The 17,605-nt window shown below is 42.5% G+C and overlaps 1 protein-coding gene across 1 annotated transcript in view; it reads left to right on the top strand.

Annotated features, from left to right (window-relative positions):
• The window catches only part of TECTA (tectorin alpha), a 203,238-nt gene that overhangs the window by 181,766 nt on the left and 3,867 nt on the right, over positions 1-17,605 (top strand). The window contains exons 20-22 of the mRNA XM_063943496.1: positions 1,461-1,623; positions 8,271-8,358; positions 11,981-12,097. Of these exons, the coding sequence (XP_063799566.1) occupies positions 1,461-1,623; positions 8,271-8,358; positions 11,981-12,097 (368 nt within the window). The remainder of the gene's footprint in view (positions 1-1,460; positions 1,624-8,270; positions 8,359-11,980; positions 12,098-17,605) is intronic.

Below are 17,605 nucleotides of genomic sequence, written 5' to 3'. Positions count from 1 at the left end.
GGCGTAATTGGAATTTGGGTTACTATTGTGTGGCCATGCCCCTTGCCAGCAAAAAAGCACCTCTTTTTGGGCTGTGCGCCAAATGTGCGAACTGTTCCTATTTAAAATATAGGGGGTACAAACACCAAAATAAGGACTGCTATGGATGAGGGGTGATGGTGCTGGGAAAGAATTGCAAGGTCAGAGGCAGAACCAGCGGTGATGCTAGGGGGCACCAGCCAAAATCTTGCCTAGGGCATAATATTGGTTAGGGCCGGCTCAGGGTAGGCTTGTCTGAAGAAGTGAGTTTTCAGGGAACGTTAAAAGGTTTAGAGACTAGAGGCGAGTCTTATTGTGCATGGGAGGGTATTCCACAGAGTGGGTGAAGCCCGGCTAAAGTCCTGTAATTTTGAGTGGGAACAAGTAATACATGTGGATGAGAGATGCAGATCTTGTGCAGAGCGGAGAGGTCTGGTAGGGAGATATTTTGAGATGAGTGAGGAGATGTATGATGGTGCAGTTTGGTTAATAGTCTTGTATGTAAGTAAAAGTATTTTATATTTAATATTTAATATTTACCAGTAACCAATCCTCCATTGACTGACAGAGCGGATCAGCTGAGTGTGAGTGGGACAGGTGGTTAGGCTTTGATTTGGTGATATGTCACCAGCTAATAAAAGCAGAAGAGTGAGATAAATATTGGTGGATGTTTGCGAGTGTTTATTCTGGTGGCCAATTGTGGTTGTCAAAGTACTTGCAGAGAAGTAAGTATAAAGCTCATGAGTGTTTAGAAGAGGGGAGTGGAGAATAGAAGCTGTAATGTGCACAGAGGGGTGAGTTTTAGGGTGAGTGTAGAATGTGTTAAATTTGGTGAGAACTCCATGAATTGAAATAAGAAACAGTAGTTTGGTGAACATGCTGTGGTCATTTGTGAGTTAAATTTGGGTTCAAGTGGTGTAAGAATAAGTTATTTAAAGTAAGTTACCTTTCCTTGATGGTGCTCAATGTTTTTTCAACTGTTTTTTTTTAACTGTTCAGATAACACACTTCTTTAATTTCACACCTGTTAATTCCACGCAAGCTAACCCCCAGCAAGCTGACCCCTTGACTGAATCTAAAGAAATACTGTCTCTGATTAAGATACAGTCCTACCTCTGAACATTTGGTTACCTGATTGAAATGCTAATTGATCAAGAACATAGATTACACTGGGTGGGTAAACAGGCAAAAACTACTCTAAACTAATCCACAATAAATTCCTTCATAAACATATGTAATGACAAGAAACACATTATATCACATACATTCAAACAGATGATGAAGATTGCAAGCAGCAATTCTTAAGACTACATTGACCATCAACAGTCTAATAAAATCACTATTATTTCCATTGCATTTACAAACTCTCTGAAAGGTGTGTTGGATTACACTCATTGTATAAGTTAATATCTTACTTTGAAAAATTTTCCTAACTGCTGTAGGTGCCCGAACATCAAAGACAACACCATTGGCATTGAAGAGAATGGGATCTCTCTAACCTGTCGTTTTCACGTGACCGTTTTTAAATTCATAGGGGATTATGACGAAGTTCACCTGCACTGCGCTGTGTCTTTGTGTGACGCCGAAAAAACCTCCTGTAAAATTGTGAGTACTAATGTCAGTTTGTTGTGCAGATAGATGCCCTTGGATCTCAAATGAGGTGATTTTACTGGGGAGATTTACTAAAGTGTCTAAAACAGACAAGTGAAAGTGTTGCCCATATCATCAGATTTTGTTTATCATTTTCTAGGATGCAACAGAGAAATGATAGACAAAATCTGATTGCTACGGGCTACAGCATAACTTTTAGGGGTCTATTTACTAAGTCTTGGATGGAGATAAAGTGGACGGAGCTAAAGTACCAGCCAATCAGCTCCTAACTGCCATGTTACAGGCTGGGTTTGGAAAACGACAGTTAAGAGCTTTTTGGCTGGTACTCTGGGGGTCATTCGCTCGCTGCCATTTTTTCGCAGCGCAGTGATCAGGTTACTACTGCGCATGCGTATGCACCGCAATGAGCACGTGCATCGTATGGGTACAAAGCGGATCATAGCCGGGCGATGGATTTAACGAAGAATCCATTTGCACAGCCGATCGCAAGGTGATTGACAGAAAGAGGGCGGTTATGGGTGTCAACTGACCATTTTCTGGTAGTGTTTGGGAAAACGCAGGCGTGTCCAAGCGTTTGCAGGGCGGGTGTCTGATGTCAATTCCGGGACCAAAAAGACTGAAGTGATCGCAAGGGCTGAGTAAGTCCAGAGCTACTCAGAAACTGCACAAACTGTTTTTGCACAGCTCGGCTGCAAAGGCATTCGCACACTTGCAAAGTTAAAATACACTCCCCTGTGGGCGGCGACTATGCGTTTGCACGGCTGCTAAAAGTAGCTAGCGAGCGATCAACTCAGAATGAGGGCCCTTGAGGGTTCACTTTATTGCCATCCAAGGTTTTATTAAATAGATCCATAGTATATTTTTAGAAAATGTAAATCTACCACTCCATGCCTTCCTCCAGTCATAGACTTTTAAGCACCTACTACTGTACTTTTTATGAATTAGCTATTTTTTAGGTATCTCTTAATTCATATGTATATAACGTTTTAACCAAACTGTTGCCCAGTATGTTAGAGAAACACTGTTATATGTAATACGGCGTGGAAGCTGGTTTATTTTGTATGTTTGCTTCTTCTGTAATATCGCAATATCCCACAGAGAACTTTCTACAGATAAATAGAGCCAGACCTACCACACAATCTCTTCTGTGAGTCACCCACATCTTCATGATCTATACTGTAGTTGTCACTTTGTATTTGTGAAAAAGAAGACACAGCTGGATCATGAGTTAATGGGGAGTTTGGTATAAACTGATGATACCTTTACTGCAGTGGATATGCCTGACTGTGTTAAACTGTCCCCACACCCCAATGTAGAACAGTGACAGTAATTAGAAGAGTATGGTGCAACCAATGTACTGTATGACAGGTCCATATATATAAACTAATCAAGCTCCACCAGTAGTATCAGTAAGTGCCAATGTGCAAATGCTGCAGACTTGGAGTTCTAGGAACTGCGATGCATCTGTACTTCCAGTTAGCTACCATGTTACACCCAGAGGCAGATTGGCCATAGGGTTTACACATGAAGATTCCCGGTGGGCCGACGCACCCGTGGGGCCTGTTTTGTTTGAGGACACGTGGTCCTATTTATAGACATACTGAATAAGATGATAAATAATTTGCATATATGAAAATGACTTTGCCACTTAGCCTGTGATTGCAGATGATCTAGTGTATGCTCTGTCTGCCTGCTTGGCTGACATATAAGATTGAGTGAATAGTGATTGGGATACGGTTGGTGTAATAAGCAAGAAAATATATCTTTCTAAAGAATTATATAGTTTCCTAAATTCTAAAGGTGTATCATATAATGTGCTCATAATATTTAATTTTATTTCCTTTTAACTTCCCCCTTGATGCTGGACATCCCCACTATCTGGAAAGTCTTGGGGGGAGGGTGCTGCTGCCATGGCCCATGGCTAGACCTTACACCTCTGGTGCTGCCCATGTGGGGACACTAGTACACATTTTTTTCCAGGGCCGCTTTTTGTTCCCAATCCGCCCCTGGTTACACCCTAATAGACCTTCTGAAACTATTGTCTCAACAAGAAATCAAAGGTTTGCATCTGACCTGTGGATTCAAAACCAACTTTTGGTGACAAAGTTTTTGTTTTATAATAAGTGTTATGGCATGCATACATGCCAAATCTAGAGCCAGTGATAGCGATGCGCGGGGCCACGCATCGCTATGGGTATACGCACGGAGAGATCCATGCTTAATATTTAAGCAATCTAGTCAGATTGCTTAGAATTTAAGCATGGATCCTTAGTGTGTACCCCCCTACCCTTTAAGTGAGACTTCTACCCCTCTTATTCCAGTTTATTGATGTGTGCCATATTGTACCGTACTAGGAAATTAGTTTCCATGTATAAATCTGGAATAATAATTCTGCTGCTGATAATGGTTTAATAATAACCAATTTTAGAAAATATCTGGCAAGACTTTTAAAATGATCCTCAACAGCCAGTCACTGAGAGTCATTTTGTCCACCAGTTATATCAGTATGAAGTTGGTGCAATGGCTGATATCTTGGGATGCATGTCCCTTTTGGGATTTACTGTAGTCTCTGGGAGGTCTAAGTGACAAAAGCATGGGTCCAGTGACGTTACTCGTACAATGACATGAAAAGCGCAAATATATATTTAATATGATATAGTGCTGTCTTCTTGTATCCTCGTTCACCATCCATCAACACAAGAGCAACAGAAAGGCATTCATCTCATTGGTCATCAATAAATGTAAACTGGTGCAATGTACAGAGAATAGAACAACTAATGGCACTTTCATCATTATTAGATTTCCATATAAAGCAAGGCTATATGTACAGTTGTGCTGCTCTAGGTTCTGTAAGTGAATATAGGGAATATATAATATCTAATATAAATATTTACATTCATTACAACTAAGGGGTCTATTCATGAAGCAGTGAAAAGTGTGGATAAATGAGCCAGTAGAGTAGGCTGGACATGGCAACCAATCAGCAGCTACTTATACTTTTATAGAATGCACTTTATACATTTTATGTCAACACTGATTGGATGCCATGGGCAACTTCTCCACTGGCTCACTTCTCAACACTTTTCACAGCTTCTTGAATTATCCCCTTAGCATTTCTGCAGATGGGGCTGTTAGGTGAGATCCCTAGAGTAAATATCCAAGCAAATTTTGATCATCATCATCACCTTCATCATCACTACAAACCTTTGCAGTGTAAGAAAAAAAAATAATAATAATGAAATTAATAAATCATTGCGGAACAAACTTTGCAGAGTTCCCCCTCAAGAGCCACAACCAGCACCAAGCTATGGGCAGGTTACGCCATGGGGCAGATTCAATTAGCCACGGGGCTTAACACGGGGCTAAAGCTCTGCCCTGAGCTATTCAATTAATGCCACTTCCCCATGTGGTAAGCCAAAGAGAGTGCACTTAGGGGGTCATTCCGAGTTGATCGCTCGCTGACGATTTTCGCAGAGCAGCGATCAGGTGAAAAAGCGGCATTTATGCGCATGCGTATGGGCCGCAATGCGCACGTGCGTTGTACGGGTACAAAGCTCTTTGTGGTTGTGAAACAGGTTCTAGCGAAGCATTTCTGGGTGTCAACTGACCGTTTTCAGGGAGTGTTTGCAAAAACACAGTCATGTCTGAAAAAACGCAGGCGTGGGCAGGTGTATGATGTTAAATCCGGGCACGAATAGGCTGAAGTGATCGCAAGCGCTGAGTAGGTTCAGAGCTACTCTGAAACTGCACAAACTGTTTTTGCAGAGCTCGGCTGCTAAGCTAAAATACACTCCCCAGTGGGCGGCGGCATATCGTTTGCACGGCTGCTAAAACTAACTAGCGAGCGATCAACTCGGAATGACCACCTTATTGTGGGTTTTTCCGCACAGCCTCAGGATCTGCAAAGAAAAATCTGTGTTAAATGCACCCTCTGGGGCTTACCGCATGGGGTAACCCATAAATTCCTGGGCACTTAACCCAGAATCTATGGATTAACACGCAGTAAGCCATAGGTTTACCACATGGGGAAATTGCTATTAATTTGATAGTTCCTGATCTTTAGCTGCACAGTAAAGACAGACGCTAACTGAGATACCCCAATAACTTGGAAACCCACAGTATGGCGTCTCCCTGTCAAGGTGGGACTTAGCCCCAGCCTGTTCACCATGGGGATGAATTCCCTAGGGAAATCAGACACACAAACAATGAGGGCCTCTGTCTTCAAGGAAGAACAATCCTAAATTGAAGCTATTTACTATATAATGATTAGGACTATATGAATACATCATGTCAACTCAATTACTAATATATCGCTGACCTAGATATGCAAGAGTGCCGTACAGTCTAGTTCATTATTGCTGTTCCCATTTGGTGGAATTTAATTAGATTAATATTTTTGTTTGTTTGTTTTTGTATAGAAATAGAGTTTTTAGTGTGTTCATTAGTAGTTCATTCAATTTCTGCCTCTCCGATGTCTGATCACTTGTTACTGTGCTGCAAAAAATAAATAGAAATTGATATTACTAATTAGCTGGTACCATTGTCTTCTCCAGTGATTCTCAGCCCTTTTCTTCCACTTCTGTGTATCACATCCCTCCAGGAATGTTCTCTCCTTATAAACAATAGGCTGTTTGGATCACCTTGAAAAATCAATGCACAATGGTCCTGAAAGAGGCTGATACCTTCTTTTAGAACCTAATGGAATAACAAAATATCTGTAGGTCATCTTGAAATCTTTTGTGGAATCAACAAAGACTGAGAGCTCTGACTAAACCCGGAGAGTGTTAGAGTTTCTGTGGCTGAGACGATCTGTGTATAAAGAATGATGGCAGAACCCAGTCCTGATTGAAGTGATAAGCACTTGCTACAGTACTTTGTGTATAAAGTGCTCTGGAAAAGTAGCATTGATAGAAAGGCTTCACATGCTCATAGTGTCAGTTACCTAAGTCCAAAGCTGTCTAAATGCTGTTTTGTGACGTAATGTGCCTGTGGTTGGGTAAATGTGCCCGTTGTTCTGACAGATTAATGTATTTGCAGGCCTAGGGCCTAATTCAGTCCGGATCGTTGTTGTGCGAAATCGCACAGTGGCCGATTATCGAATGACTGCGTATGGAACACAATGTGCACGCGTGAGGCCATACTGCGAAAGAATCATTGCGAAAATTTCGATTGCTAGGCGTACGCAAGTGATTGACAGGAAGCGGACGTTTGGGGGTGGACTCTGGCCGTTTTCTGGGAGTGTCAGGAAAAACGCAGGCGTGCCCAAGGGTTTTCAGGGAGGGTGTGTGACGTCAGCTTTGGCCCCGATCAGCCTGATTCTATCGCACTGTAGGAGTAAGTCCTGGGCTGTGCACAGACTGCACAGACTGGAAAAATCATTCCATGGTCAGTGAGTTGCGAACGGATTTGCAGATGTCCGCTGTCTGGCGAAGTTTTCACATGGCGTACACATGCATTTGCACACCTGCACGGGGCTGGTTTTCACTCTCTATCGGTTATCTGATCGCAGACCACAGCAAAATCGCAGAGGAGCGTTCAGGTCTGAATTAGGCCCGTAGATTGAGAAGTCTGCATTAGGCCCCTAGATTGGGCAGTCTGCATTAGGCCCCTAGATTGTGGAGTCTTCATGGGTGTAAAATGTTATTGGCAGGGTACAAGTTAGGTGCATTGAGGCATTGATAACTAAACGCAGTCTACTGTAGACACCAGTGTCGCTGCATCTTACACAAACATGCAAAAACAAGATTTTATTTTGTTGCACAAGGAAGGAAGGAAGGATGATAGAGGAAGGAAGGAGGAAGGAAGGAAGGAAGGATAGAGGAAGGAAGGAAGGAAGGAAGGAAGGAAGGAAGGAAGGAAGGAAGGAAGGAAGGAAGGAAGGAAGGAAGGAAGGAAGGAAGGAAGGAAAGGATAGAGGAAGGAAGGAAGAAAGGAAGGATGAAGTGTGACTGGAAGCTGGTAATCATTATGGCATCTTAGAGAGGAAGGAAGAATAGGGTGTGACTGGAGGCTGGTAATCATCATGGCATCTCAGAGAGGAAGGAAGAATAGGGCGTGACTGGAGGCGGGTAATCATCATGGCATCTTAGAGAGGAAGGAAGGATAGGGTGTGACTGGAGGCGGGTAATCATTATGGCATCTCAGGGAGAAAGATTGGATAGGGTGTGACTGGAGGCGGGTAATCATTATGGCGGAAGGATAGGGTGTGACTGGAGGCGGGTAATCATCATGGCATCTCAGAGAGGAAGGAAGGATAGGGTGTGACTGGAGGCGGGTAATCATTATGGCATCTCAGGGAGGAAGGTTGGATAGGGTGTGACTGGAGGCGGGTAATCATTATGGCAGAAGGATAGGGTGTGACTGGAGGCGGGTAATCATTATGGCATCTCAGGGAGGAAGGTTGGATAGGGTGTGACTGGAGGCGGGTAATCATTATGGCGGAAGGATAGGGTATGACTGGAGGCGGGTAATCATTATGGCGGAAGGATAGGGTGTGACTGGAGGCGGGTAATCATTATGGCGGAAGGATAGGGTGTGACTGGAGGAATGCTTTTGCCAATGGACTCATTTAATGCTACAGAATGAAATAAAGAAAAAAAAATTGTTCTTAACTGTCTTCCATCATTTTCCCACTTTGGCAGAACTGTCCGCAGAACTCCAGAAGTGCCGCTGACCATGTGCAGGATTCCAAGGAGCAAATTATTTCTGTTGGTCCCATTAGACGAAAACGTTAGTATTTAATACCTTTCACTTTCCCTCTCTGCTGCTGCTATAGATCAGTACTGTCCATGTATTACTTTGGAGGCAGACACATTTCTGTCTGTGGGCCTTTTAAGAGGTCGGGAGTCCAAAATGATTTAGCTAGCCGACAGCTGTATAGGATATGCTCCTTCATCAGTGCTGGTACCAGGGGCCAGTGTATGGTATATCACATTCAGAATTAGAAATAACTGCTAGAATTGCAAGATAAATGGATTTCATATTGCAGTAGGACCTGTTCCATGCACCTCTGCAGATTTCCCTCTACAGATGATCATAAAATGCAGCAAAACTAATTAGAGCATACCCTGGAGTGCGCGTGACTATGCCTCCAGTTTCCGTCCATTGGAAATCAATACTGTCCATCAAAAACTGGACTCTTTTGATATGAAAGAGGGACTATTTGGAAGCAAACAGGGACAATGTATGGAATGTAGTACAAGGGAATGCTCCCCATCAAAAAAAAAAAAAGACATACTTGGGAGATACAGTATGTAAATGTGACGGAAGAACAGAATCATGATAAATTATACATTGCTCAGTTTTGTTTGGTGTTCCCCATATAATGAGCATAAATGAGGAATATATTTATTCCTGTGTCTGTATTGAACTGAGGTTGAAAAAAGACAATTTGTCCATCAACTTCAACCTGTTGGTGATCTCCTACACTGTAATATTTTTAAGACTAATTTTAACTGTGGTGAATGTTTAGCTGTTATGTAAATTTCTCCTTTTTTTAATTATTTGATTTTATTACTGTAATGCATGATTTACCCACCATAACCCTGTATATCCTTATCAATTAGGAATTTATTTAGCCAATTCTTAAAGGTAATGGCCGAGTCCGCCATTACTACTCTCTCAGGCAGGGAATTCCAAATAGGTATTGTCCTTACTGTGAAGAAACCTTTCTGTCTCTGTGTGCGAAATCTCCTCTCCTCTAACCTAAGAGGGTATCCACGTGTCCTTTGTGATAATCTAACCAAAAACAAATCCCCCGCTGGCTCTGTGTATTGACCCCTTATATATTTGTAAATGTTAATTATGTCCCCTCTTAATCTCCTTTTTTTCAGTGTAAACATGCCTAGCCTAGCAATCCTTTCCTCGTATTCTAGTGTCTCCCCTTAATCAATTTAGTCGCCCGTCTCTGAACCTTTTCTAGTTCCAGGAAATCCTTTTTGTAGTATGGTGCCCATAGTTGTATAGTAACATAGTTTCTGAGGTTGGAAAAATACAATTTGTCCATTGAGACAAATTGTTCATTGACACATCATTTTGTGGTCTCATTATTGAGATATTAAATCTGTCTAGTCACAAAATTGTTACAGAGACCTGGTTATACAACATATTCCTGTCTGGAGCACATTTTAGTTATATGTGACTGAAAAGGTTAGATACAACCCATAAATAAAAAGGCAGTTATCCCCTCTAGACAGCACCACCTGCAGGTCATAGTACTAACAGCTCAACTTGGGGATGCACTGTATTTACTTTTATGATCAATTTCTGTCAATTTTAAATCAATGAAAAATGATCTGAATCAATGTTGTGATTCTGAGGTGAAACACACATGTACTAACAGATCGTTTTTTATAGTAATTTTTAAATGTTAGTAAACGTGTGCCTCTAAATACATCGATTTAGATCTATTTTCATCTATTAGAAATCAACCTTTAGTAAATATAAGAAGAAAGTTAAAGGGTCTGTTGGCGCCGTGCAGGCAGATATGTTAATGAACCTGTTGGTCAGCAGCCACCTGGTGAAGAGGTACCTGGCCTCTTCTAGTGTGTAAACCTAAAAACAAAAATATACCAGGCAGGCGCTTGACCAAGGTAGTTAAAAATAATAATACAGTTTAATATACACATATCACACATATTAGACACAGTTAAAAAATATATATAATAATCAGCCTGAATCACAAAATAGTAGTAGTAGAGACCAAGTAGTAGTGACCAAGCTGATACAAATAATTTGTAGCTTTTGGAGTCTCTGGAGTGAAAGATAGAAATTGATTACTAAGTATAATTACCAGTGCAGTATATAGCAAGCGGAGACTCTCAGTACAGTTCAGTCAGTCTCAACGCTTAAGTCCATATGAAGATGGTCAATAAGAGTGCTGTGCTGTCACTAATTGAGCAGATACCGGAACCATATGCCGTTGTTTAGAACGGTGGGAATCCTACCCGGTGGTGTAATGCCGCTAAACAGACCGCTGCCCAGCGGGTATTGAGTGCAGTGGTGCTATTGAATGCTGAGTGTGGCTGCTACATCCAGCACCCGGTCTGTCAGAGGGGTATGTTCACCCGTACGTTTAAGCGGCAGATAGAAATGCTGAATGCCGCTGAATCGGCTGCTGGTATCCCGGGACGGATTTGATGTCGAGCAGTCACTTTATGCTGCCGCTGGATGTAGCGCTGCACAGGGTTTGTTGCAGAAAACCGTCACAGGCACAGGTTGATGAATCGGTAACGGCAAAGCATAAGATGAGATGGGCCGTGAGCTGGTGCCTTGTCTCACTGGTCTGTCACTCCAGAGGTCTCCCCTCCATTTCCTCAACGCGTTTCTCCGCACTTTGGTGTGGCTTTGTCAAGAGACAGAGTATACCCTGAGTGTCCCAGAGTGAGCTTTTTATCCTCTCCTGCAGATTTTAGTAAATATAAACCCCTGGTAACAAAGCTCCATTGTGCAGTTTAACAGGGAAAAATCAGATAAGTAATTACTCTTCATTGCAGTCGTCAATGAAGCAACAATTCCAATATTTATATCTTCCAGTAATGCTTGAGATATAAGTATCGTATGAAATACTGTAAGCTAGGTTATTCAGAAATAGAAGTATATATTGGAGAACACCCTAGTGAAGTGCTATGCAGGTTAGTTTGGACCAGGGCCAGTTCTAGCCCTTTTGGCACCCTGGGCGGAAAATAGGCGCATGGCTTCATACAGGGGGCATGGTCAGTTACACCCCCTGTAGAGTAGTGCCGCTTACACAAAAAAAAAAAAAATTAATACTTACTATCCCTGCTCCTGATTCCTGATCGCTGTAGACCTCCGCCGGCGCCGCTCCTCTCCTCGGATCTATGGGAGAGACGTCATGACGTCTCTCCCATAGCGCAGCATAGACAGACACTAGAGGTCAATCATGACCCCTAGCGTCTGTGTCAGTCCCACAATGCTGTGCGGTGCGCGATGAATTCATCGCGCACCGCACAGCAAAGGTCCTCTCCACGAAGGGAAACTAGACGGGTAGCGTCTAGTTCCCTTCACAGCTGGGGGCACAGCGGACACAGCGGGGGGTACAGTAGCACAGCAGCGGATCTTACCATGGTGCGGCGCCCATCCGGAAGGCGGCGCCCCAGGCAAAAGTCCTGCTTGCCCGTGGCAAGATCCGCTACTGGTTTGGACATGCAGATTATGGGGCTCAGGGTAGAGCTAGCATACAGATAGGGGTGGTCTAACAGCTGAGGTGACTGTAACTCTGTATATGGGTGAATATTGGCAATGTGGGAGAAATTGCTGCTGATTTCAGGTCAACTCTGGGTCAGCCCCTTCACAGCATTGGATTGTGATTACACCTCTTATTGCCCTGAAGGTTTGGACTGGTGCGAGGAGAATGGGGGATGTGAGCAAATCTGCACAAGCAGACTGGATGGACCTTTATGTAGCTGTGTGACTGGAACCCTACAGGAGGACGGGCGAAGCTGCCGAGGTAAGGCATTGCACATTTGTTTTCCCAATTATTTTTTCATTTACTTTTGTAAGACAGGGATATGCAGAACAAAGAACAGGAGATGAGGGAGGGGCAGGGAACAGGTCACAAAATGTATTCACTTAATAGTAATCGCATACAGACTGTAAATTGAAATTATACATACAATAAAGTAATCTGTTATGTAATCTGCTAATGTGTCTGTCTAGTCTCTAGTGGAAGTGGGATATGGAATAAAGAGGGGAAGAGAAGGTAGACTGACGGGAAGGAAAAATGCCGGGCACAATAGCTAGAGACCCAGTGAATGATGGCTCCAAGATACTGATATAGATATAATCTAAACAGGATGTAGGATTAAATACATGACAACAGAAGGAGAAAATGTACTGTGAAAAAAAAGATCCTCAGCATATAAAGGGGGGACGGTACCGTCAGAGTAGTTAATAGAGAAAAAAAGTCTCCATTTCATAGCACCTTTATCTCAGCCATGTTGGAGACCACCATAGCTGTCCTGGATGCTATATGTAATAGCTTTAGTCCAATCTGCATGGGAGGTTGCCTTGTTAGGGTAAAGGGAGTCATAGGGAGTCAGATGTACTGTATTATGCTTCACGTCAGCCCAAGCCTTTCTGTTTGGGGCACTATCTGGTCTTCTATATTGCCATGGGTCATGTTAGATGGTATCTTATATTAGGAAGTGAGAGGCCAACACCCTTATTTTGTAAGTATCAGAATGATTTGTCCATACAGGTGAGTTTTATCTTTCACATGAAATAGAAAATACGTGATTAGACTAAAGAGAAAAACCTGTAAGTAACAAGATAAAAAGGTACAAAATATTTGCAATGATAGACATGCTTCCTTCTGATCTATTACCCAACGTATAGATCTGATTAATGCTTTAAAAAGTTTGTATAAGGGGGCGTGGCTTGACACAGCATGGTGTAGGCAGCTTCCTGCCAGAGCTCCTGTTAATATCCTGATCTATCTCCTGTTTCTCTGGTGTTCTGTGGCTGAAAATTTCTTCAGGAGTGCAGTACTCCCCTCTGCTCCTGCAGTGTGAATTTTGGGATCCTCGGTGCCAAGAGTCCGAACTTACTGGCTGGTGAAGTCTGTGACTGGATCCTGAGACAGACTCTGCTCTCAGTGTGGCTGGTGCTCCTGCTGCAGCTCTGTCCTCACTCAGCTGCTGGGGCCAGTGTGCTCTGCAGAGGTTTTGGTGGCAGCATCCTGTGGATTTCTGTGCCCTGTCTCCAGCTTTGTCATAATGTGTGAATTCTACCACAACTCTGTAGCTGGTGAGCAGGATGGCTTTGCTTCTATGTGCTTTTATCCTGATTCAGTGCAGCAGCTCTCAGGGCCCCTCAGTGAGACTTTATCTGCACCACTTACTATTACACTACAGCAGGTGCTTACCGCTGTGGGTTCTTCCGAGCAACGAATTACTAATAGACTGGAGGAGCTGAGGGATGACCTTACGCATATTCACAGTAAACTACGGCTGGTGATGGCGCGTGTGGATCCTCCAGCAGTCTGTGTTTCTTTAGTGGTGATTCCATGGTCCCGCGTGAAGACTCAATCTGCAGTCACACAGAGTCACTTATCCGATGAAGAGGGAGAATGGCGATGTAACATCCTCCAGTTTGCTGGCAGTCCGCGAGAGGGAATGGCTTTCCACTCTAATATTTATTTGGAACAGTGGTTCGGTGTAACCCACGGATGGAGGTTTTTGTCCCTAATCCGGTTTTCTTCAGCTGCCACTTGTCCCTATACGTTTATTTTGACACAGATGTGTGTGACGGCTGATGGCACAGTTTATCCTTCTGCCCACTCTCGAGGGACTGTCATTTGGCTGGATTACTTTGTTCCAGGGTGGACTCATCCTCCGGGCTGATTTTGCTCAACTTGGGACTGGGAACCATTTCACTGGCTGCTGAGACCCTTACTGTGCTCTGTTCTGTATACTGATTCTCGTTAGCTACTGCGTAATTTCATATTGTTTGTATGTCCTTTCATAGTTCCAGTTGTGTTATACTGCTATTCTTGCGCTCAGTCTAGATATTTGCATACAACTAATTATTTTCCAGGAGAATTCTGCTCTAATGTTTAAGGCCATTTATTTAGTGTTATTGTCACTTATATAATTATTTGTCTGTTTTCCGGCTCAGTGCATCTAAATCTACCGTATGTGCATTTTCACTATTTTGCAGGAGCAACTTCCCATATATAGGTTGTGGTCATTTATTTTAATGCCGCAGCCACTTATCTTTATAATTATGTCTGTTCTTTAGACTCAGTTATCTTGGTATTTGCATTATACTTTACTATTCTATGGGTATAACCTGCTCTATTTAGTTTATGGTCTTTTATTTAATTGCCCCTTTCATTTACAGTATATTGTGTGCTTATCCTGTAGCTACAGTTTTGTTGTTCTGCTATCCTCGTGCTCATTATAGCTAAATATTTGCGTGTAACACTTACTTTCCGAGAGAATCCTGTTCTAACTGGTGAATGGCCCTTAATATAGTGTTACATCAGTATTATGTCTGTTTTCCAGCTCCTTGTATCTAAGAACGTGTGCACTTTTGACCATTTTGTCAGAGAAGCTTGACATACTTAGTCTGTAGTCGCTTGTTTTAGTTCCACAGCCATTTATATATATATTCTGTCTTTAAGCTCAGCTAACTCCGTATTTGCATACTACTATACTATTCTGTGGGTGTAACCTGCTCCACTTAGTTTATGACCATTTATTTTAGCTGCCCCTGTCAATTATACGGTATACTTATCCTGTGTTATGGGGTTGGGGGGTGGGGGGATGTTAGGCCTTTAGGTGTAGTGTAGTTAGGGATGGGGTTCTTATGGGGATCCAGGTATGCCTAGGTTGGGGTTAGGTTATACAGGGTGGGGGGTTCTTGGGAGGTTTGCTTTAGGTGTCTTTATTTTATTTTGTGTATTTGTTTTGTTTGTAGGTTAGGGTATATGGGGTGTGGGGGAATGTGAGGCTTTTTGTTTTGATATTCTGATGGATGTGAGTTATTTATATTTTCATTTATGGTATGTCACCTGTGCCCCATTATAAATCTGGTTCTCTCATGTGTACACCCGAATGGCGCCTTCGGGTGGCGATTAAGTTATCAGTGTTTGATTTGGGGTATTCTGTATGTCATTGTTTTTACTATATCCTGCTATTGTTCCATTTCTCATGTCCGATGGCTTGGTGGCTAATCTTTATTTTGTAATTTATACACTGTTTATGCCCTCCTGTATTATTCCTCATGTTTGCCTTACAATTCATATGCCTCTTTAATGTCTGGGTGTAACTTTTGAAATTTCCAATAAAAATTACACAATAAAAAGTTTGTATAAGAAGGATAAAATTAAGATCACCAAGGCTAGAAATTGGGGTTAAACCCATCTGCCAGCTGTACATGCTGGCACTTTTTTTTCCGACTTTGTACAGTATACTCAGGAACCTTAATCATCTGGGCTTCTTTCCAGAGCTGAACTTATAAAAGATGGTAATGAGGTATTGGATTGGCAGCAGCACATCAAGGGGGTCATTCCGAGTTGATCGCTCTCTGCCGATTTTCGCAGCGCAGCGATCAAGTAAAAAAATGGCAAAACTTTGCATGCGTATGCACTGCAATGCGCACGTGCGTCGTACAGATACAAACATCATTGTTGCTGTGCAATGCTTCTGGCAACGATTCCATTCGCAGAGCCATTCGCAAGGAGAGATTGACAGGAAGAGGGCGTTTATAGGTGTCAACTGACCGTTTTCTGGGAGTGGTAGGAGAAACGCAGGCGTGACCAGGCGTTTGCAGGGCGGGTATCTGACGTCAATTCCGGGACCTCCGTCGCTAGGATCATCGCACAGGATAAGTAACTACAGGGCTGGTCTTGTTTTGCACAAAATGTTTTGTACTGCTCGGCTGCACATGCGATTGCACACTTGCAAAGCAAAAATGCACTCTCCCGTGGGCGGCGACTATGCATTTGCACGGCTGCAAAAAGTAGCTAGGGAGTGATCAACTCGGAATGAGGGCCCATATACAGTACAGGCAGATTTTATGAACCAGTTCTGTATAGGGTTACATTGCCAGTAACAAATGGAATAACAGACAACCAAGACAAGTTTGAAATGTGAAACCCAGATGAGAGGGAGAAATTCCCATACACAGTGGCAGTGGTACAGTTGTGTAGAGTAAACATTGACTCTAACTCTATAAATTAAAGCTTTACATTTTGAGGTCAAACCCATCTTGAAGCACTTTGGAAATATAACCCGCTGAGAAGCACTTTAGAAATATCACCCACAGTTGGAGGACACGCTGAGACTTGAGGAACCACAAGGAGTGTTACAAGGATAAATGATGTTAAAAAGACACAAATACAGAATTTAAAAATTATTAGCTGTAATTCTGTGTTGCTTGGCTTTCATTTATTTATTTTTCTCTCCATTTCCAGCCACCTTCTGCTTCTATCCATCTCTCCTCTCCATCACTTTCGCCCCGCCTATCCTTCTCCCTTCCCTTGCTATCTCTCTAACACCACCCCCTCACTCTCTTCTGTGCATCACTAACACTAGTGGGAGGAGTCACAGGTCATACCAACTGTCATAACATTCCAACATGATGACATCTTTTTATCAGCAGTTGACTTTATTATATAGATAATCCCCACACAGCCCTCTTTCTCCAATGTATTTCTGTCCTAAGTCCAGGGATCCAGGGGGATTTTCTTCTTTCCATGTAGAAATCCACAATCCTCAGATTTAGGTGTCAATTATATTCAATCCATATATAGGGGCCAAGCTATTAATGTTTAGTTTGCCATCACTTAACCTACAGTATATTCATTTTTGTACTATGGCTGATAGTGTTTCTTAATGACTGTGAACCATGGGGCTCTATAGTAAATACTGTAAGATCAACAGCGTTCTCTGTTAAACAGAACTCTGCATGTCCAAATGATGACATTGTGAAAACTTTTGCAGACTTTAACATTTCCTATTTACCATGTGAGCAATTGCAGTTTATTATCTGCAATATACGTTATGTTCCAAGAAACATTAACCCAACACCCCAAGTGATCATTTCCCAGGAATATTTTTTATCACCTTAAAAGTTTAAAATGTACTCTTGTCACTTGCTAATGTCCAAATCCCCATGCAGAATACAGACTGTCTGCGGCAAAGCCACCGCTGGACATTTATAAACCAGCCCCATTTGTGTCCATCTTTTTGTTTTGACAAGGTGAATGTTTATAGTGGCACCCCAGCACCCTATAGGTTTATGGCTCACACTTTTGGCAAGTAATAGCAATTGTAACAGAAACCGCAGTAACTAAAGGTATGTACTCTGTGGGGCAGACTTATCAATGCTTGGAGAGCGACAATGTGTAAAGAAAGTACCAGCCAATCAGCGTTTGTCATTTTTCAAACACAGGGCCGAATTCTGGTTGGATCGCAAAACGCGATCCTACGGCAAAAAAAAAAAAAAGATG

Source organism: Pseudophryne corroboree, chromosome 10, assembly GCF_028390025.1.
Source record: "Pseudophryne corroboree isolate aPseCor3 chromosome 10, aPseCor3.hap2, whole genome shotgun sequence".
NCBI classification, from domain to species: Eukaryota; Metazoa; Chordata; class Amphibia; order Anura; family Myobatrachidae; genus Pseudophryne; species Pseudophryne corroboree.
This window is presented reverse-complemented; position numbering and strand designations above follow the sequence as displayed.